At 38.9% G+C, this 21,890-nt stretch overlaps 2 protein-coding genes across 2 annotated transcripts; both read right to left on the reverse strand.

Moving 5' to 3' along the window:
• Nucleotides 1-4,808: 4,808 nt before the first annotated feature.
• On the reverse strand, nt 4,809-8,620 carry LOC141284444 (P2Y purinoceptor 14-like). The gene is made up of 2 exons (XM_073817418.1): nt 8,391-8,620; nt 4,809-5,409 (listed from the first exon to the last, which is right to left on the reverse strand). Exons 1-2 carry the CDS (start codon nt 8,618-8,620, stop codon nt 4,809-4,811), a joined length of 831 nt encoding a protein of 276 aa, XP_073673519.1.
• A 6,541-nt stretch (nt 8,621-15,161) lies between these two features.
• Nucleotides 15,162-16,167, reverse strand: LOC141284216 (P2Y purinoceptor 14-like). Its single transcript, XM_073817220.1, is given in 2 exon segments — nt 15,162-15,188; nt 15,190-16,167. Coding segments are annotated over 2 exon segments (1,005 nt in total).
• Nucleotides 16,168-21,890: the final 5,723 nt, after the last annotated feature.

Consider the following 21,890-nt stretch of genomic DNA (forward strand, 5'->3'; position numbering starts at 1 on the left):
AACTACATTTAATTTCGCCATGCATAATGAATAAAATATTGCCATATTAATTGCATTTTTTTGTCAGAATGTAAACTACACAAATTTTTGTCCTGTTTACAAAATAAAATTATACCTACATAACATAACAAATGAGACACTTTAAATTAAGTTTCAGTAAATTAAAAACTCTTTTTCATAATTATAATAAAGTGTACATTTATAGTCTGCTGTAAAGAAAAAAAGAAGTTTCAGCACAAGCTTTTATACATGAACACTTATCATACAAATCTCAACAGTGGTGACAATAAATATTCATACTACAGAGCATGATAGGAGTTTTGTACCATGATGTTACCCAGCATGCATTGCAGTGTGAAGCATTTTGTTGATTGTCACCATTGTTGAGATTCATATGCTGATTCTTCATGTGTGTGTCTATGTGACGCAGCTATTCAAAACATTTACATGTACATGGGATGAAACTGATTTACGATACCAGATGAGATACATTACTCTGAAACTATGGTATCATAGAACCTATATTTAAACAAAACATTGAACTTATGCAAACAGTGATCAGACAATTTACATTTGTCTCATCACAAGCAATGGATAACTGCACAACATAGAGCACTGATCTCATTGTTGTACAACAACATATGTATCATTGCAGAGAAAATCTAATATCGTAAGTTAAGGGTCAAGAGCCCAACCAAAGTTAACCCTGATCTCCATGATGGTGACATTGTTTTCTAAACAAAACATTTAAACTGACCATTCTCAATAAGATCTTCTGACAAAAATATGGTCAGACTGGTAATTAATGAGTGAAGCTGGTGCTACTATTTGACTATTTGTGGAGCGGTTTAATCCTCCTCTGCTGAGATCTTGAGAGATTTAGTATCTTTTATTTCAGTTGATTTCATCTGAGGCTGTTGCTGAAGTCAGTTCTTGGTTCTTCGGTAATTCAGCTTGGTTAACAGCAGGTGTTCATCATTAACAAAAAATTTTCATGTTGACTCAACTAGAAAAAATATTGTAAACCTATTTTACTCTAAATTATGTTGACTAAATTAAATTCAATTAAGCTCAAATGATTTTAATCAATATTTAAGTCATATCTACTCATTTTAATTACTTAAATTGAACAAACAACAAAAATTAGTTTTTTGAGTAGGCGTGCATATACAGGGAAGAAAAAAAGTCATAAAATAATTTTAATAATGAAAATATTATTTATCTTTCTTTTTTTCAGATTGTCATCCGATTGTTGTCAGTGATCAATCTAGTCATTCTGCATCTTGGATTTGCCATCTTCAACACACTGATAAGTAAATAATCACCTATTAAAAATCAATACATTTCAATTTGTACAGATTTATGCATTGTCTGACTCATTTTCCCCACTTTGTTTTTGTGTCAGTAGCAGCTTAACCCCAAAGGCTCCACAGCATTGAGCATCTTTGGCTTTGTAGGTATATATTTTTTTTTCAGCTGACTGTCAAACAAATTCACAATATTTGTATACAGCAGTTTTTATTCATGTTTTCATTAGTGGCTAGTGAAATGTAATTATTTAATTACAGAACATTTTATGTGAATAGTGTATAGTGTGCCTTTCTGCTGTACTTCTTCTAATCTTTTTGTGATTGCTTTTTCATATTTTTTGTCAGATTTGTCAAGATCATCTGAAAAGAGTGCATCTGTGCCATGTAAGTAATTGAATGTTATATTTTGCTATGTGTAAGTATATGATTTATTTTAGGAACTTGAAATCGGATGGTTGTAATAAGTCAGGGTGATGTGAGTGGTTATTATTAATTTTAATGAAATTTTACGTTACATTTTAAATACCCTATTACTTGTATAGCTGTAAACTGCATTGTTTCACCAGTTGTGATATAAGTGGATTGCCAAGTAGTGACATACAGGGTGCCCAAACTTTTATAGGATTCTTTCTTTGTGTAAGTTTTAAACTGTAAAATTTTATTAGTTTAAAATTAAATCTACAACATAATAAACTCTGCAAAAAAAAAAAAAAAGTGGTCTGAATAAGATGACTGTTTAACCACATATCATCAGGAAACATGGTGTTAGCTTTCATTGTTACGCTGATGATACGCAGCTCTTCGCAGCCCGGCAAAACATATCAATTCGAAAAACTATACAGAATGCATAGCTGATATTAAAAACTGGATGGTGAATAACTTCTTACTGTTAAATCCTGAAAAAACAGAGGTGTTAATTATTGGACCTAAAACCTCCACAAGTAATAACCTAAAACACAGTCTAATACTAGATGGCTGCTCTGTAAATTCGTCGTCTTCAGTTAGGAACCTAGGCGTCCTATTCGATAGCAATCTCTCCTTTGAAAGCCACATTTCTAGCATTTGCAAAACCGCATTTTTCCATCTTAAAAATATATCGAAATTACGACCTATGCTATCAATGTCAAATGCTGAAACATTAATTCATGCGTTCATGACCTCAAGGGTAGATTATTGTAATTCTTTATTGAGTGGTTGTTCTGCACGCTTAATAAACAAACTCCAGCTGGTCCAAAATGCAGCAGCAAGAGTTCTTACTAGAACTAGAAAGTATGAGCATATTAGCCCGGTTCTGTCAGCACTGCATTGGCTCCCTATAAAATGTCGTATAGATTTTAAAATCTTGCTAATTACTTATAAAGCCCTCAATGGTTTAGCTCCTCAGTACTTGAGCGAGCTCCTATCGCATTATAGTCCCTCACGTCCGCTGCGTTCTCAAAATTCTGGCAATTTAATAATACCTAGAATATCAAAATCAACTGCCGGCAGCAGATCATTTTCTTATCTAGCGCCTAAACTCTGGAACAATCTACCTAACACTGTTTGGGAGGCAGACACAATCTGTCAGTTTAAATCTAGATTAAAGACACATCTATTTAACCTGGCTTACACATAAAACATTAACACATTCCTATAATTCAAATCCGTTAAAGGATTGTTAGGCTGCATTAATTAGGTCAGCCGGAACCCGAAAACACCTCACATTAAATCTGATGCACTCATTGCATCATAAAAAGAATGGCATCTATGCTAATATTAGTCTGTTTCATTCTTATTCCGAGGTCACCGTAGCCACCAGACCCAGCCTGTATCCAGATCAGATGGTCACTGCAGTCCCCCGGATCCAGTCCGCACCCAGCTTAGATCATGGATCACCATCTAGAGATGACTTCAATAGCCGTGGATGTCAACCAGATGAGCTCCAGAGACAGATCATCAATGAAGACCTTGCCAGCTAGACGGGCATCGGCGCTACACCACAGGATCCTGATGAGTTCTCTACAATCAGACATTGGTCCAAACTGCTGGTTTCGTCTGGCCAGAGGAGAACTGGTCCCCCGACTGAGCCTGGTTTCTCCCAAGGTTTTTTTTCTCCATTTCTGTCACCTGTGGAGTTTTGGTTCCTTGCCGCTGTCGCCTCTGGCTTGCTTAGTTGGGGACATTTTCCAGCGATATCGTATACTATTTGAACTGAACTGAATGATGATATCACTGAATTCATTGATGAACTGCCTTTAACTGAAAATTGATTATCTTCAATAATGCGTTACTTACACACTATTGTTCTGTTTTAAATACTGTGCAGTTGCTTTTACACAATCTGTATTGTTACAAGCGCTATATAAATAAAGGTGACTTGACTTGACTTGACATAAAATGATTTTTTTTTCATCATCTCCCTACCTGGTCTTAATGCTAAGCTTCATGTTTAAATAGGCAAACTGTGCCACATATGACTGACAATTTTCTTTTTAAAATATTTTCTGCAAATCCAGCAGTGTGATGCAGAGAGAAACCGAGAAGTTTATAAGAATGCCATAGTGGAAGAAGAGAGCATGCCCTACAACAAAATAATTTCTTCCTAAGGTAAGCTACAAATATTGTTACCATTTACCACTGAGATCACTGAGACCTGACTATGTGTGCCCTCTGTTTTTCTCTCTTTCATTTATTGTCTCTCCTTTAGGAAATCTTGAGCTCCTGAGAAAAAGTTTCAATAGTGTTTTTATGCATTTGTTGATGTTTTTTTTTTCAATAATAAATTCAATAAATGTTTCTTGCACTGTATTTATATTGTGTCATTCTTACTTGGGGTTGGGGGTGAGAGTGAGTGGCATGTGTGTGATATTTGTGGAAAGAAAATTGTTTAAAAAAACCTGGAGGAAATCTTGAATAATACATTTTTGTAGTTTTTAAGGAACCAATTAATTACATGCACAGTTACACATATCCAAGTAGGCTGTATACTTTAGAAAATAAGCTAATATCGCTTAAATTTTGTTATTAATTAAATAAATAGGTCTGTATTTTATATACATTTCCATTTGGAATCCAGACTCGGGCCAGTACTGGCTAACTGTATAATGTATGCCAGCGTGATTGCGGCCCGATGCCGGCCATTTCGGCTCAGTTTCGGCAGCCGGACACGGGCCAGTACCGGCTAACTGTGCATAAAATGAACATGAACAAAATACAAAAGACTAAAACTAACTCAAAGCCTTTCAAAAACTCATCTAATCTTTCTAACCCAAAAACAGGAGAAAAAGAAATGCAAAATAAATGGTGCCTATGCTGACCATACATGCTATTTTTCTATAGACATGTTCTGGCCAGGATTTCTATGTTGCCTAAAATAAACAAATGTGCGCTGCACAGATCGACCGTTGTATGACATCTAAGAGAGCAGACAGCTCCCTTGTGCTTTTGAATCAATCTCGCTGTACTTTGCTGTCATGCACTGATCGGTCTGCACACAATAAAACAAAAAACATCTAATCCTCATTCACGGACAGGTTGGCGACCTCTAAAATTAAACTGGGCTCTGAAGGTTTTGCAAAAGAAAAAGTAAATAAGTGGATCCAAGGAGGCATTCAGTGCTGTGAGTAGAACAGTGAGCTCCTTCAGGATGTAGTACGCGTGGACTGCTGTACAATCACGCAGTAGGGGTTTGATGAATATGTATGGCAGTTTCACCAGTTGATAGGGAACAAAGCACACGCAGAAAATTACCACTAGCACTCGCATGTTGTTCTTAGACCTCTTGAATGTTTGGCTTTCGGAACTGACCTGTGAAGAGAACTGAACTTCTCTGAGCTTTTGATGAGTCTTCCAGTATAGCAGAATCAGAGATACCAGGACAAAAATGAAGCTTACAAAGGTCATACAGTGGATAATTTTGTAGGTCAAACTGAGCTGGGAATTGTGCTGGGATTCACAAGTAAACACATCAGGAATTTGACCCAAGAAGTTCTGGAGAAAGAGGATTAAGTAGATGGAAGACAAGGCCAACAAGATCAGCCAAGTTGCTGCAGAAATGTAGCGGGCGGTATGAACCATCTGCAGAGCATGAGTTTCCATTGGCCGGACAATCTTTAGGTACCTGAAAACAAACAAACAAATTAACAAAAAAGTATTTTATTTATATGCAATCATGTACATAATCTGCATAATATATACTTTTTGTATAATACTATAGGGAATGTCTCCCTGAAGTATGAACTTGGAACAGTCACAGTTCTTTAATGGAGCAAACCCTTTTGGGTTTGACACCACATTTTTTTCTGATTCTGATAACTAGGTTGGACCACAAGGGCCGATAATCAACTGAACCAATTAATCAACAGAAAGTTTTAAAATGGATACTTAATGGGATAGTTCATCAAGGACATTGTTAAAATAGTCTCTGTGACATCAGTGGTTCAACCTTAATTTCTATGCGCAACGAGAATACTTTTTGTGTGCAAAGAACAAAAATAACTTTATTCAACAATTCTTCTCCCCCGCATATGTGTTCGTTCCTTTGCTCACAAACATGGCACAGCGTGTAAACATACGTCAGCAGCACGTAATGCTGGTAATGCTGTTTTCAAAGATATTTGATGACACTGGATCTTGACATCAAACAAAGTTTGGGCTTTCACTTTAAAACTAAATTTGACATCTGAGCAATGCAAATCCACATCCACTCTGACTCTCAAAAGCCATCTCTCAACTCTGGTGAGGGGCTAAATCCATCTCTCGACTCTGGTCAGGAGCTAGAGCCATCTCTCGACTCTGGTCAGGAGCTAGAGCCATCTCTCAACTCTGGTGAGGGGCTAAATCTATCTCTCGACTCTGGTCAGGAGCTAGAGCCATCTCTCGACTCTGGTCAGGAGCTAGAGCCATCTCTCAAATCTGGTGAGGGGCTAAATCCATCTCTCGACTCTGGTCAGGAGCTAGAGCCATCTCTCAAATCTGGTGAGGGGCTAAATCCATCTCTCGACTCTGGTCAGGAGCTAGAGCCATCTCTCAAATCTGGTGAGGGGCTAAATCCATCTCTCGACTCTGGTCAGGAGCTAGAGCCATCTCTCGACTCTGGTGAGGGGCTAAAGCATCTCTCTACTCTGGTCAGTGGCTAGAGCCATTTCTCGACTCTGGTGAGGGGCTAAAGCATCTCTCGACTCTGGTCAGTGGCTAGAGCCATTTCTTGACTCTGGTGAGGAGCTAAAGCCATCTCTCGACTCTCGTCAGTGGCTAGAGCCATTTCTTGACTCTGGTGAGGGGCTAAAGCCATTTCTCGACTCTGGTCAGGAGCTAGAGGCATCTCTCAACTCTGGTGAGGGGCTAAAGCCATCTCTCGACTCTGGTCAGGAGCTAGAGGCATCTCTCAACTCTGGTGAGGGGCTAAAGCCATCTCTCGACTCTGGTCAGGAACTAGAGGCATCTCTAAACTCTGGTGAGGGGCTTAAGCCATCTCTCGACTCTGTTGAGGGGCAAAAGCCATCTCTCGACTTTAGTCAGTGGCTAGACCCATCTATCGACTCTGGTGAGGACCGAAAGCCATCTCTCGACTCGGGTCAGGAGCTAGAGCCATCACTCGACTCTGGTCAGGGGCTAGAGCCATTACTCGACTCCTGTCAGTGGCTAGAGCCATCTCTCTACTCTGGTGAGGGGCTAAATCCATCTCTCGACTGGTGAGGTGCTAAAGCCATATCTCGACTCTGGTCAGTGGCTAGAGCCATCTCTCGGCTCTGGTCAGGAGCTAGAGCCATCACTCCACTCTGGTCAGTGGCTAGAGCCATCTATCGACTCTGGTGAGGGGCTAAAGTCATTTCTCGACTCTGGTCACGAGCTAGAGCCATCACTCTAAACGGGCAGTGGGCTTGACTTCTGAGCAGCCAGCAGGCTTGACAATGCACGCATTAATCATGGAATTGCTCTATCTCACCAGGTGTAAGATGCTCAGGAACTCCTCCACATACTGCTCCAAAGACCATTACTCCTGCTGAAAATCCAAGATGAAGTCCTCAGCCCAATTCATCTTGTTCTGTCACACTTCACACAGCGGGGAGGGGAGCATTACATAGCAAACTGGCAGGAAAAAGCCCGAACTACACAACCAGGGGATTGATTGGAAAAGCCAGTGCCCAGCATTTTCCCATGGCAAACTGCCATAACTGCTGCTTAGTGTCCTGATATCCTGCACTTTTGAAAGGTGTTGGGGTTTATGTGTGGGGCAGAGACTGGGTGGAAATTCCACTGGAGAAAAAAAGAAATCCTGCAATCCTGTTAGTCAAAGAGCCCCTTGAAACCATCGAGAGAAAAAATAAGCACCATGCTGTGGTGGGTTTTCCCTCAGACCACTGAAAATCTCAGTGTCAGGGCTAATACTTTTTCTCCTTCGATATTAGGGCATGGGACAGCTGATAGTCACAAGCTGTATGCTTGATGTATAGAGGTTCAAATGTGGGGCCTATTGAAGTAATGTTTTCGGAGTAATACACATTCCATATTTAACTCCTCAGAGCCACATGCATGTTTAACATTTTACTCTTCAGAGTCAAATGCAATCAATTAACCAGACAAGATGTCAGACAGTCTAGAGAATACATGGAGTATATGTGGAGACATCACCATTTGCAGCATCTAACTCCTCAAAGTCAGATTCAATATTTAACATACCCCATGCAGATTAAAGAAATCACAAGCAAATAACAGGTCTGACACAAGATTGTTTTGGGATCAAACTCCAAAATTAACATTTTTGTCTAATTTAGTTTGAAATTATGTTACAGCAGTTCATTCTTCAAGATTGCTTGAAATATATTGGGGCCTTCAAGTCACTAATGTATGAACTATAAATAATGTATTAGGACAGCAATTTAAAATCTGCCATCTTTGCTCACTTAATTGTCTATGGGATCTCAGCTCTGCTCCCTATTTAGTTTGAACAAATTACCTGAGTTTTAATTGCAATTTGACTAATAACTTTTTTTGCAGAAGGAACATTACAATACTTACAAATGTTTATGTTTCTAGAGAAGACAAATGCACATTTTTGTGCTGCTGGAAATTATTTAATTGCAAGCATGAGTTGAATACCTGTTTGCAGCAATAAAGTCCATGAAGAGAATGCTTGCATACATGTTTATAAAGAATGCTGTTGATCCAAAGCTGCAGTGAATATTGCTCATTATCCTTGAATTATTGGCATAGGCAGCAATTCGCAAAGGTAAACAAAGGCAAAGGAAGAAGTCAGCTGCGACCAGGTTCTTCATGTAGATTGTGACACTGGACTGAACGTTCTGATTGGTGCAGAAATACACCCGCATCATTATGCAGTTCAGCACCAGACTGACGAGAAACACCAGTGAATATGCAAATATGAAAACCTCATTAGCAGGGAGTTTACAAAGAACCTCTGTTGTGTTGGTTGTGTTTGGTTTCATGCTGAAAGTGGTGTTGTTTGCGGGCACTGGAGACAGCATCTATATGAGCAAAAAAAAAATGTATTTATTTATTTGAAGACTGGTCTAACTCACTCTGACTTTGAAAATAATACTTTTTTTAAACAAAATGCCCAGAAATGTTTGTCCATAATTTCATTTTTAAAGGGGTCACATGCGGTTCCTTGTTATCCTTTGTCTTTGGAGTATTACAAGCTGTTTGTGCATAAATAAGATCTGTAAAGTTGCAAAGCTTAAAGTCTCAAAACCAAATAAATCTTTATAATAAAAGTCAAGACTTAGTCACACATCCCTAAAATGGCTCGTTCATACACGTCCCCACTTTTCCACGTTACGGGGGGAGTAGATTAGCGTAACACTGCCCATATGTATATGGAAAGAAAGAACTTTTACCGGCTAGAAACTGCATTTAAGGACCGGAGAGCTGGCCAATCAGAGAACACCTCGATTTCCATCAACGTTGAGTTTTGTAAAAAAAGCGTTTCAGAAGCGTTTGTGAAAGGTGAAGCGTTTCAGAAAGGTGGGGCACAGAGGAGCAACAATGATGTACAGTACAACATCATAAATCATCAAACTGGGATGTTGTGTCGAAGCTAGCCTCTCTTTGGAGCCCAGACACCTCTGACATTATTGAAAAAAAAAAGGCCAGTGCCATGATTGTTTCGCCGTCAAGTCTGTTTCTGGCCAAAATGCAAATGATGGACAAAAAAAAAAAAAATCTTTCAAGTTTGTAAATGGGATGTAATGTATTTTAAACTGTTACCGTGGAGTTCAACAATTTTGTAGCAAGTTCTTATATTGTGTAGCTTATAGGCCTATATGTTGACATAGAAACAGATGTCATGCTGGCATCATTCATCATAAACAAAGATAAACATGTACGGTGTAAATAAAATTATTCTAATAATAAATCAAAATTGTATTTGAAATTAGATGTGAATATATTAGTTTTACATTTTATTTTGCTAATTATTACAATATATATATATATATATATATATATATATATAATAGTTACTAAAAAAAGTAAACTCAAATATACATCTAAATTCACACACACACACACACACACACACACACACACACACACACACACACACACACCACATAGTGAAAATTTATTATTTAGCTTCTTAAATATATTTACTATTATTTTCCTTGTGCATGCACATTTACAAACAACATCTCTTCATTAAATCTAGAATAATTAATTCTTTACCAATAAAGCATGTATCTGTATTTCAAATGGTAGGTTATTGCAAGAACAATCTGTTTATGTCAGTTTTTCATTCCAATATGATGACATATCACTATGATATAAGTATACACTTCACTCTATTATTTGAATAATTGTAAATATTAATTTGCTGCATCATTTAGCTGGTTTATCATATTAAACTTACTTCATATCTACTTGTAAGCCTTGATCCAGTAGGTAGTCCAGCTTTCAATGAAAGTGAAAAAACAAATGCGTCTTGATGTGTGAGAAGCTACAGAAAGATAAATGAATTTGAATATTTGCAGGCTTGATTTGTATAATTAATGCAAAAATGTAACTCAGTTATGCAATGACAGTGCATGCACAAAGCTTATATTCTCCTCTGCAAAACCACATATATTATACATCTGACCAGTTTTAAAATTCAAAAGCACATGAATGCATGTCAAAAGCGTAGACTTGCTTACAAATTAGTAATTTGCTCAGATGCCCAAAGTGCCCTTCTGTCAAAGGTCTGTCATGGGCACCTTGGGTCTGGTCTTTTTTTTTTATTTTTTTTTTATGTAATGCAGGGCTCGCAAAATCGCTAGCCCGACGTCCCGGGGCTATTGTGTTTTCCAGTCGGGCTACCAAAATGTTTTACCGGCTGCCCGACGAGCTATCATAAAGGAGAGGGCACCTGCAGGTCCTTAAAAACTCCACACTTAAGTTGTATCAAATTTAAGGCCATAAAAAGTTTTAAATATGTTAAATAGTATAAGAAAATACTTAATTATAATTTAGGAGGTCGTACGTTTGGGGACGGAAAGACTGTAGGGCTGGATTAAACTTCAAAAGGCAATGATGTCATTGAATAAATATGCACGCTGTAGGTTTCAAAGTCAAAACGCAGCACTGATGTCTTTATATGTATGTATCTGAAGAGAACCGACTGTCCTCAGAAACATGTCGTTGTCATTTTCATGTATTGCCTGATAAAACAGCGTTAATGCTGATTTGTATACAGCCGTTACTAGGGAAACCGTAATATTTCAGCGCTCTTAAAGCGCCCCCTTGTGACAGAGAATTACTTTTTCTTTTCCAAATTTTTTCCAGCTCTTTTATGGTCAAATTATTGCAATTATCGACCTACGTTGTTATGCAGCAAACACAGAGTTGTAAATGTGAAAGAAGTTAATGTGCCTTCTAAAAATCTAAACAAATAAGACAGTAATATTTAAGTTTTAAATAAATATAATAAATGATAAACTCGATTTATCCCTTTTAATGGAATAAAGGCTGAAATTCCATTGTATAAGATATTTTGTTTTGTGTGAAGCTGTATCTGAATTATAAATCATGCCATTTTATGCCTTAATATTCTACCGTACATAGTCAAATCCTACTCATACTGTTAATTTTATTTTTGCGGCTCTTAAAAAGGGTCACAAATTGCCTTAAATCGATATTTAAAATATTTTAAATAGTGAAATAAAATTCCTTCCTTAATATGTGTCATGTATCTGGTCTGTTTTCTCATCATGAACTCTTGCACACACATTCTGGACTGCAATCCCCATAAGCCACTGCACCAATCACTGCACACAGCTGCTCCTTGTTTCCCACTGAACTGATTGCTGCACACACCTGTTTCACATTTACCCACATGCATTTAAGCCACAGACACACACACTTCCTTGCGAGGTCTTATTGTTCCTATGGTCGTAATTCTAAGCGTTTATCTCTGTGTTGGATTCTCTGTGTATGACTCTGGACTGTGTACCCCGTTGACGATTCCTGCTTCCTGCCATTGCGACCATTCCCTGTCTATCGAACTGTTTCCCGGATTACCTACGTTGTTCCTGTTTTCTGGTGATTATTCTGGCCTGTTGACGATTCTAAATAAATGCTGCAAATGGATCCGCACGTCTCAGTCTGACTCCCTGTGACAATATGTTTGTTTTATTTCTATACTCTGCAATAAAGCCTGTTGTCTACAATCTTACAATACAATACATCAGGGGCCACATATAGTTTCAATAGTGACCACTCAGAGTTTAATATAACAGCTGTTCTTTATTATTGTGTTTAACAGAGAGAAGAAAATCTTTAGGTTTGACAATTTAATACACAGCAATTTCTAATCAAAATGAATAGGTCCAAGGAAAATATTTTTTTATCTTTTTAACATTAAAATGGTCTTTTATGTTCCGTTTCTTTCTCAAAACTGCTTCACAGCATTGGCTGCTAGAGGCCAATGTAGTAATACATATATGTGACCCTGGTCCACAAAACCAGTCTTAAGTAGCACAGGAATATTTGTAGCAATAGCCAAAATTGTATGGGTCAAAATTATATATTTTTCTTTTATGTCAAAAATCATTAGGATATTAAGTAAAGATCATGTTCCATGAAGATATATATATATATATATATATATATATATATATATATATATATTATTTCCTACCATAAATATACAATAAACTAGTAATATGCATTGCTGAGAACTTCATTTGGACAACTTTTAAGGTGATTTTCTCAATATTTAGATTGTTTTGCACCCTCAGCTTCCACGTTTTCAAATAGTTGTAGGCCTATCACAGACAAACATTGTCCTATAACAAACCATACATCAATGAAAAGCTTATTTACTCAATTTAGAAAAAAATACACTTATGACAGGTTTTGTGGTCCATGGTCACATATCAGCAAGGAATGTGTCACAATATACAGTACAGTATTGCTGCACTGATGTTTTGAGCACAGCCCTATTTATGGAGCCCCTTTTATAGTGAAAAAAAATATGACTGATTCAGTTGTTTGAGTTCTGAAACGCAATTAAAACTTCAAATAATGCATAATTTGTCTTATTAATGAAATTGTTACTTGTTACATAAGTAACTGGATGCCTACAATGAGGTGATGGACCCTAGGGGCTCTTTAATGCCTTGTTTCAGATGCCCTTTTTATACTTTGAGCACCTGCCGCTTTAAAGGTCTCTGCACGGCCCTGATGAAAACTGCAACGATAAACTTAAAGCCATGACAAAAAGTGTAACAATGTAAAATCAAAAAGCTTGGCATCTGTCACAGTTATTGCAGGTTGAGGAGTGGAGATGCAGACGCTGGAAACCGGAGTAAAATAAAACACTGACATTTATTTAAGGAACATAAAGCCAAACAAAACAGAAGTAATGATTATCGACAGACACTGGAGTGTGATCAGACACAGACTTAAATACACAGAAACAGGGGTGTGGCTACAAACAAGATAACAAGGATAACAAGGGGGAAGTACAAATATGGGCACGACTGAAACCAAAAAGGGGGAAACAAGGACTAAACTATTTGTACTGGAAACAGAGGGACATGACAGACTAGACTAAATCCTGACAGCAATAGCAATGTGTTATTGATTTTTCCATGCATCACAAAACTACAGTAAGTAAATATTCTGTTTTGACCTTTTCTGTTGAATGTGCTCTGTCTGTTTGTCTTTTTTTGTCTATTTTTTGCTTAACATGAATATATATTTCAATAAATGGAGCTCATTAAGTGCATCAAAATCACCATGTTCCTCCATAAAGTTGAAAAAAAAAATGAACAAATTGAAAAGAAAATGAAATGCATTAATCATTTGAACACTAAAATAATCAAGTGTTAAGCTCTTTACTGTAAACATCAGTTTTAGAATGAAGCACTTACTGTATACTTCTAATCAAGTTTTTTACTTTTCCTGCCATGTCTCCCTTCAGAGGCTGAAAAACTTCAGGCCCCCATATAACAAAGCCTTGGCACTTCATTCCCAGGGATACCAAATGAGAAATTTGCTCTCCTGAAATGTTGTATCGAGGTCTGCCCTGATGTCCAGCAATGACAGGTGGAGGCAACAGCACATAACTGTTTACAGACCTGGTTCTTTGTCTGGTTTCATAAGCAGCCGAGACTAAATTAAGACATCCATATAAGGATTTCTAATGCATTTACAGTACCGCTGCTCAAGTTCTTAAATCCTCAACAAATCTTGAGAATTCCCTATGCAGCCTCTCATGAACAAATTAATTTGTTCCTCTTTGCATTTGTTCAAAACATTTCAGTACATTATTAAAAGAAAATGTTGGTAACACTTTCTATGAAGCCCGTATTTATAATACATTATAAGGGTATTCTTAAGGTATTAAAATAAATGCATTATGCATTATAAAAAAACCTTATAATGTGTTATATCATCTCATGAGTATTCATAATATATTATGATTTTTTTTTTATAGCTTTTAAGAGTATGATTACCTCCTTATAGTTATAACGTATTATAAGTCTAATATCTTGCCATTCTTCTTATGTCACTTTTCTGCTATTTTGGCCATTTACAAAGATAATGATATTGTCATCCTGTAATGAGGCCATATTTTGTTTTTAAACTGCATTCTGAAATATTTTCTGTGAATCATAGATATTTGGACTGTTATATAAACATATGGACTTAATTTAATGTAGCTTCTTTATCATTTTGGAGATTGACACCCTCAGTTCCCTTTCAGTCACTCGCGTTCAACAACACCTGGGAACAAACCAATGAACTGGGATCCCAACATCTCAGTTCCCTCCTTCAGGAAACGAGGGTTACATACATAACTGAGACATTCTTGTTCACTTTTAATGTACAGAAAAGGATATCTTCAATAGTATTCAAAGTGTCACCGTTTATATTCCATAGCAGGTAGTGCACACAAATCCATGGTTCTATGACATTCAACATCCACGGAATGTTACAATATAGGTACTTTATAGTAGAAAAGGTTTTATCTTCACAATAATAAAAATTGTTTCCTTTTAGAACTGTTCATTAAAAGCTTCATCAGGGAACCAAAATAGTTTTTCAATGTCATTGCTGCAAAAACAGCAGCAATATTTACTTCTAGGAGTAAACTATTTAAAATGAGATGAGGGTAAGAAAATAAAAACAAAAAATTATATTTATAGATTAACTCCCCAGGTTATATTGACGTTCCCTCAGTAAATAGACTTGAGAGCTGTGGTTGACTTAGTGTTTTTTTTTTTTTTTTTTTTTTTTTGAGACCTTCCATTTCATCTCTTCATGCTGCATTTTTACATGCAAGGATACAGCTTGGAATGTGGTTTCAAATCTAAATATCTTTCCCATCTTGCAAATAGCTAATGCTCGTTTTACTTTGTATTTCAGTCTTTACACATTGCTGATACTGAACCCAGTGAAGGCCATTTGAAGGCCTCTTGTTTTTGCGGTTTACAGAAGACATCTTCTGCAAAAGCGACTCTCTATATGTCCTGCACATGAAAAAGTAGATGACAGGATCCAGACACACATTAAGAGCAGATAGGAAGAGTGTAGCTTCTTTGACCTGGAATAGAATGAAGCAGCTGTGATTGCTTAAATCATCCTTGTGCCTTTGGCTATATGTGTAGGGCACACGACAAACATGATAGGGAACAAAGCAGAAGACAAACACAGCCAGCAAGCTAAAGATGCTTCGATTTGACCTCCGCCTGGCCTCGCAGCTATTCCGCTGCACACGTTTGTAAGAGCGGTACACGTGACAGGCAATGGAGGTGTAGCAAAACACCATCAGCAGGAACGCCACCCAGAAGATTCCAACGTTAAAGTGGGCAGAAATTTCGTGCCAGCGTCGGCCCAGGTCGCTTTTTAGGGCCATGCAGGAGAACACATCAGGCATGGGCTGGTTGGTTAATATGGTGTTTGGCAGCATGAAGAACATCATGACTCCCCAAGTAAGCAGTGCAAGAGTCTTTGCTACTGGAACGCGATGCAGAAAAGAAGACACGCTGGAGGTGCTGCACACAATTTTCAGGTAGCGTTCCAAGCTGATGAGGCTCATGAAGGTTATTCCTGTGTACATGCTGAGGTAGAAAAGCACAGCTGTGTAGCGGCAAACTATTAGCTTCAACTGCAAGCCGCCATAACCGAGGTCGCACATTACACGCCAAGGGTAGGTAAACAACATTAGAATGTCTGCCACCACCATGTTTTTTAGGTAAACTACTAAGGCTGAGGAACTGGGGACCCTGAAGAATATCCAAGCAGCGAGTCCATTGAGAATAAAGGCACACAAGCAGATGATGGTGTAGAGTACAGGCAGAATCTGCTTTGTGAACAGGCTGTTGACATTCGTGCTGTTTTTTGGTTCCGTCTGTGTAGTATTAATGTAGTCCATATCTAAAACAAAAAATGAAAAAACTTTCTTAGCTTTGATGATATCAGGAAATATTGTGACAAAATTCAATATTGTAACTTTTGCTAGAATTTTTTTTGTTGATGTTTAGAAATTAAAAGTGCCATCTATGCCACTTGCATGAATAATCTAAATCATTGTCCTTAATCAAAGTCTGTAGTCCTTGGACTTTTTATGCTTTACCCTCTCTCTGACGAAACTTTGACAATACCAATCATGTGAAAAAGTACATGTGTATTTATGGAAATAAATATACTTTACTTTAGAAAAAAATATACTTTGTAAGTTTTCAGACTTACAGTTACATGTAAATTGCAACTACATGAAAATAAATGGTGGTTTAAATATATTAAATGCAATTAGATGTGGGGTTTTTTTCTGCATAAGAAGTACTTATTTATATGTAATTTCATAATTTCCTCTGGTGTCTGAAATATGGTTAAGTGTATTACTAAGTGTACTGACAAGTTTTTATGGTAAACTAGAACAGACATTTCAGTAGAAATTAGATCAAATTATGTCATGTATTGAAATATATTTGTAATTACACATTTGTAATGTCGAAGTTGCAGTACTTTCTAGATTGTAGAAATTCTAGATTGTGCAGTCCGAAGTCTTCAGAAACCCTCCACTTTCCTCAGCTCCACCTGTATAGATCTGCTACCAGGTGATTCATGTATGCTGTGGGGCTTATTCATATGTGCAGTAGCAGTATATCTTGCTCACAACAGTATGTGGTGATAGCTTTGGCAGCAGTACTTTGAGTTCTCATTATATATATATATATATATATATATATATATATATATATATATATATATATATATATATACATATACATATATATATATATACACATATATATATACACACACACACACACACACACACACACACACACACACACACACACACACACACATTGGTGGACTATACCAGTAAACTCATATAGAATATTCTGAATGAGGCTGTAGGGTGTGATTTGAAACACAGCCTTTGAGTGTCAACTTTGAACACTGTTAATTTGTGTTATATTGCAGCAAGCTACTTTCTCGAAAATGACAAATAGTGTATCACCAGAATGCACAGTTTTATATGGCATATTACTGTTTTAATAGAAAACAGTATGTTACTGTCAATATTTGGCATTTTTATACAGCAATTTGTAACAGTGAAGTACATGGTTCAGAGAAGGAACTGAACTTAATTCAACAACTACCTATTATCACCTCAGAGATTCTCAAATCATGCCCACGAGATTCACTTTCCTGTAAAGTTTAGTTCTAACCCTAATCAGACACACCAGAACATGCTAATCAGTGTCTTAATAATCAGTAAAAAAGGTAGGTAAGCTTGATCAAGACTTGAGAAACCCTGCTCTACACCAGAGGTATTTAACCATCTTCCTGAGGACCCACTGTCCTGGAGAGTTTAGCTACAATCCTAAAAAAAAAAAAAACACACCTAAAGCTCCTCAAGAATGCTTAGAAATGCACAGGCAGGTGTGCTGAAGTAGGTTGAACCTCTGCTCTATACCTTACCAGGCATCTGGACTCAGGCTGTGGCACCCAGAATTCTGAAAGAAACTGGTACCACTTGGAGATTATAGAATCTGGAGAATGTATTAGGTGTAGCTCAGCCCACAGCTCTAAAATGCCTGCCAGTGAGTCACCATTTTCCAAAGCTGATGAAGCAACAAAGCCCCTGGTAGAGTTTCCCCCTACTCTCAAGGGGCATGGTAAGCCTTTTGACCGACAGGCCATGTGAATCGGATTCTCACCGGGCACAGCAGAGGCAGGTCTGGGTCTCCCTCATCAGGAGGTATAGCTGGCACTTGGTCCCTAAAGGGAGAAGTGGGAATCTTGTCCACATATCCAGGCCGGGGTATTAGGACAACTTGAGAGTCTGCCAGAAAGGACTTGCAGATCCCACACACTCTTGATAAAAGTAAGCACAGTCAGGAAGCCCATCTTGAAAGAAAGAGCACTAAGCTCGACTGACTGAAGGGGCTCAAACGGATCTCTCTGTAAGGCCTGAAGGACCACTGAGAGATCCCAAGGAGGAAAAGACGTGGTTTCAGAGGATTCAACCTCTGCACACTTCTCAGAAATCTAATAATTGGATTGTGCTTCACCGCTGATCTGCCACCCACAGTGACATGGCAATATTGTCGACTTGATCGCACAGACACTATTTGAAGAGAAATTCTGCAAGCAATTCAGCACTGAAGGAGCACAATCCTTCGTGAGGCGTGCTGTCATGGCGACCGGGTCCAGTTCTACACCCCGATAAAAGAGATGCTCTTTGCAGGGGAGAGTTTGCACTGTTCCTAGCTGACCCAAATCCCAGTTGGGCTTGGTGCTTGAACACCAGTTTCCTGTGTGTGCAAACCTAGTTGAGAATGTAAATGCCCACTTCCCTCAAGGGGGCAAGAGCAGCCTTAGCAACTTTGGTAAAGATATGAGGAGACAGAAACAGCCGAAAGGGAAGGGCCTTGTACTTGATACGGATTGGTGTTTATCACTAATGCACAATCACCATTTAATTAGTCACTTAATTATCTCAATAACTTTAACTCTTTGAGGACTTGGTTCCACCTCTGATTAAATCAGCTGGCTGAGTTCATGGGTAGAATAAACATATTTTCACATGATTATACCCGGATGTCCGGGGTGTAGCCAGCAAATTTTGTTCGCCAATTTCATTGAAAGGGTTAACGCTGCAGAGCCATATGAGAGTAGCTGGAGCTCCAACTTTCTCTCGCTGGAGGTAATGGGTGGAGATAGACACCTAACCACACCCTACCCCTTACACTATTCCTAAACATAACTCCACCCATTTGTTCACACAGAGGTGGAGCTGGACATCCAGAGAGGTGAAGCTGGAGGCCATTTGGCTCTGCAGTGGGCAGTATTTAATTTAATTGGCCTTTTCTCAAGGTCTCTGGGCTCCCAAGAGTGACCCCTAGTGTTGGAACATCTACACAATCTTGAAGTGACCGATTGTCAAATGTGTTTTTTGTTTGAAAATTAACTGCATTTTATGGCTGGACAGGTTAATTTACAGTGAATCAAGTTGTTTATAGATGCTGATATCATGGACTGTATGTGTATAAATGAATATAGTGCTGAGCTATGAAACTGGCAATGCAGTGAAAACGTTTGTACGTGAGTTTTAATACAAAAATGTATGCATACACATGCTTAGTGAATGAGACTTAGTGTGCTCATAGAAAATACTTTATAGCTGTTTGTGCTACAACATGTGCACCAGTGGAATTTATTTTTTAAAATGCATGATTGCTTTCTTCTTTGACCACCCATTGGATTCTGCCACTAGGCCAAATTGGTGGACCTTATGTAGTTTTACTCAATTTATAAATGTACATTTTATTTACTATTTACAATTTATTTAATTAGTACTATATATATATATATATATTTATATATATATAGGTGTCATGATTTGTTTTTCAGTATCTTCCTAGTGTTTTTCCCCCTGTGTTTCCAATGTTTTGGTTTCTTCCTTTGTCTTCCCCTTTGGTTCAGTTTATTTGGTTTCCCCTTTTGCCCTTATTTGGACTTATCCCTCTTTTCTTTGATTGTGTACACCTCTCTTGTTAAGTTACCACTCCACTTTGATTATATTTAAATAGTTTACCTTGTCCGGTCTTAAAGTTTTATGTTCTGGATTTATGTTCTTTTATGTAATAAATAATTATTAAATAATTATTTTGCATTCCTGCCTCTCATGTCTCTCTTTGGATCCTCATTCCTCTTTACGGCGTGACAATAGATCACAACGGGACTAAAGGTGCCTTTGATATTATTTTCCTCTAAACCAGTAGATGGCAGAAAAACATGCTGTATCACTCTCCAAAACAATCTCAGGTTAGTTGACTGTAACCTTGTTCCCTGAGAAAGCGGAACGAGATGCTGCGCTGCTAAGCGCATTGGGAACGTCTTTAGAAGTGACCAGCTGTGAATATTGTATGTAAAACGTCAATATAATTGACTAAACGGCAGTATAGTCTCGGTTGGTGACGTCACCGGAGTGCACGCGCACGAGGCTATAAATAGATGAGCCACAGGTGCATCGTCAGGATATTTTGTCTGAAGAGCAGTCCTGGGACATCTTCAGCACGGCAAAGTAGCGCAGCATCTCGTTCCGCTTTCTCAGGGAACAAGGTTACAGTCAAGTAACCTGAGATTGTTCCCTTTTGAAAGCTACAGTCGATGCTGCGCTGCTAAGCGCATTGGGAATGAGAATACCCACGCCGCCGTGCTTGAATATGTCTGGACTCCTACGGTTGTGCAGGTGTGTTTCACAAGAACGCAAGAAGGCCTAGACATTAGCTTGTGATGTTGACTCAAGGACATGAGAGCCCGGAGTGGCATGAACATCCAAGCTATAAAATCTTATGAATGTGTGCGGAGAGGACCAGCCTGCCGCATCACAAACTTGTTGTAGGGGAGCACCCCTTGCCAACGCATTGGACGAGGCGACCCCCCTGGTGGAGTGAGCCCTAAGGCCTATAGGCGAAGCTTGACCGCGCGCCTCATAGGCAAGAGCTATAGCATCCCTGACCCAATGAGAGATGGTCTGCTTGGTGGCAGCTGCTCCTCTGTTATGGGGGCCATAACAGACGAAGAGTTGCTCGGACTTACGCCACTGGCTAGTGCGGTGGACGTAAGCCTGAAGAGCGCGGACTGGACACAGTCTATGAGAATTCTCCTGCTCCGGCGTTGTGAACGGTGGAGGACAGAAGGCTTCTAAAATGACCGGATGTACAGCCGAGAATGGCACCTTGGGCAGATAATCAGGATGAGGATGCAAAATCACTTTCACCATTCCTGGGGCAAAGTCTAAGCAGGATGGCGCGATGGACAGAGCCTGCATGTCCCCAATTCTTTTTAAGGAAGTTATTGCCATTAGAAAAACCATTTTAAGAGTCAGAAGTTTGTCAGACGCTGATTCTAGAGGTTCAAACGGGGTTTCAACCAGACCCCTCAAGGACTATAGCTAAGTCCCAAGAAGGGATCTTGGTTTTGACAGGAGGCCTCAGTCTCCTGGCCCCACGAAGGAAGCGGGAGAGCAGAGGGTGCCTCCCAAGCGGTTCCCCATCAATCAGGGCGTGGCAAGCCGAAAGAGCGGCCACATATACCCTAAGAGTAGCGGGGCAAGTGCCTGATGATAATTTCTCTTGCATGAAGTCCAGCACTGAAGCAATCTGGCAGTTAACTGGATCTACATTGTGTGCAGCACACCACCTTTCAAAAATACCCCATTTAACGGCATAATTCCTCCTAGTGGAGGGAGCCCTAGCACTTAGGATGGTCTCAATAACGGCAGGTGAAAGCCCAGTGTCCCTCAGTTGGTTCCCCTCAGGGGCCAAACGTGAAGATTCCACAGGTTGGGCCTGGGATGGAATATCGTTCCCCCTGCCTGCGATAGAAGGTCCCTCCTCTCCGGATTCGCCCAAGGCGAGCCGTCGAGGAGAGATATTATCTCCGAGAACCATACTCTGTTCGGCCAACGCGGCGCTATCAATAAGAGGCAAGACCCTTGCTGGCGAACTCTGGCTAGAACCCCCGGGAGCAGAGAGACTGGAGGAAACGCTTACAGGCGCATATTGGGCCATGAGTGCGCCATCGCATCCAGACCCAACGGAGCTGGGTGACTCAGAGAGAAGTAAAGGGGACATT

Source organism: Garra rufa, chromosome 14, assembly GCF_049309525.1.
Source record: "Garra rufa chromosome 14, GarRuf1.0, whole genome shotgun sequence".
Classification (NCBI taxonomy): Eukaryota; Metazoa; Chordata; class Actinopteri; order Cypriniformes; family Cyprinidae; genus Garra; species Garra rufa.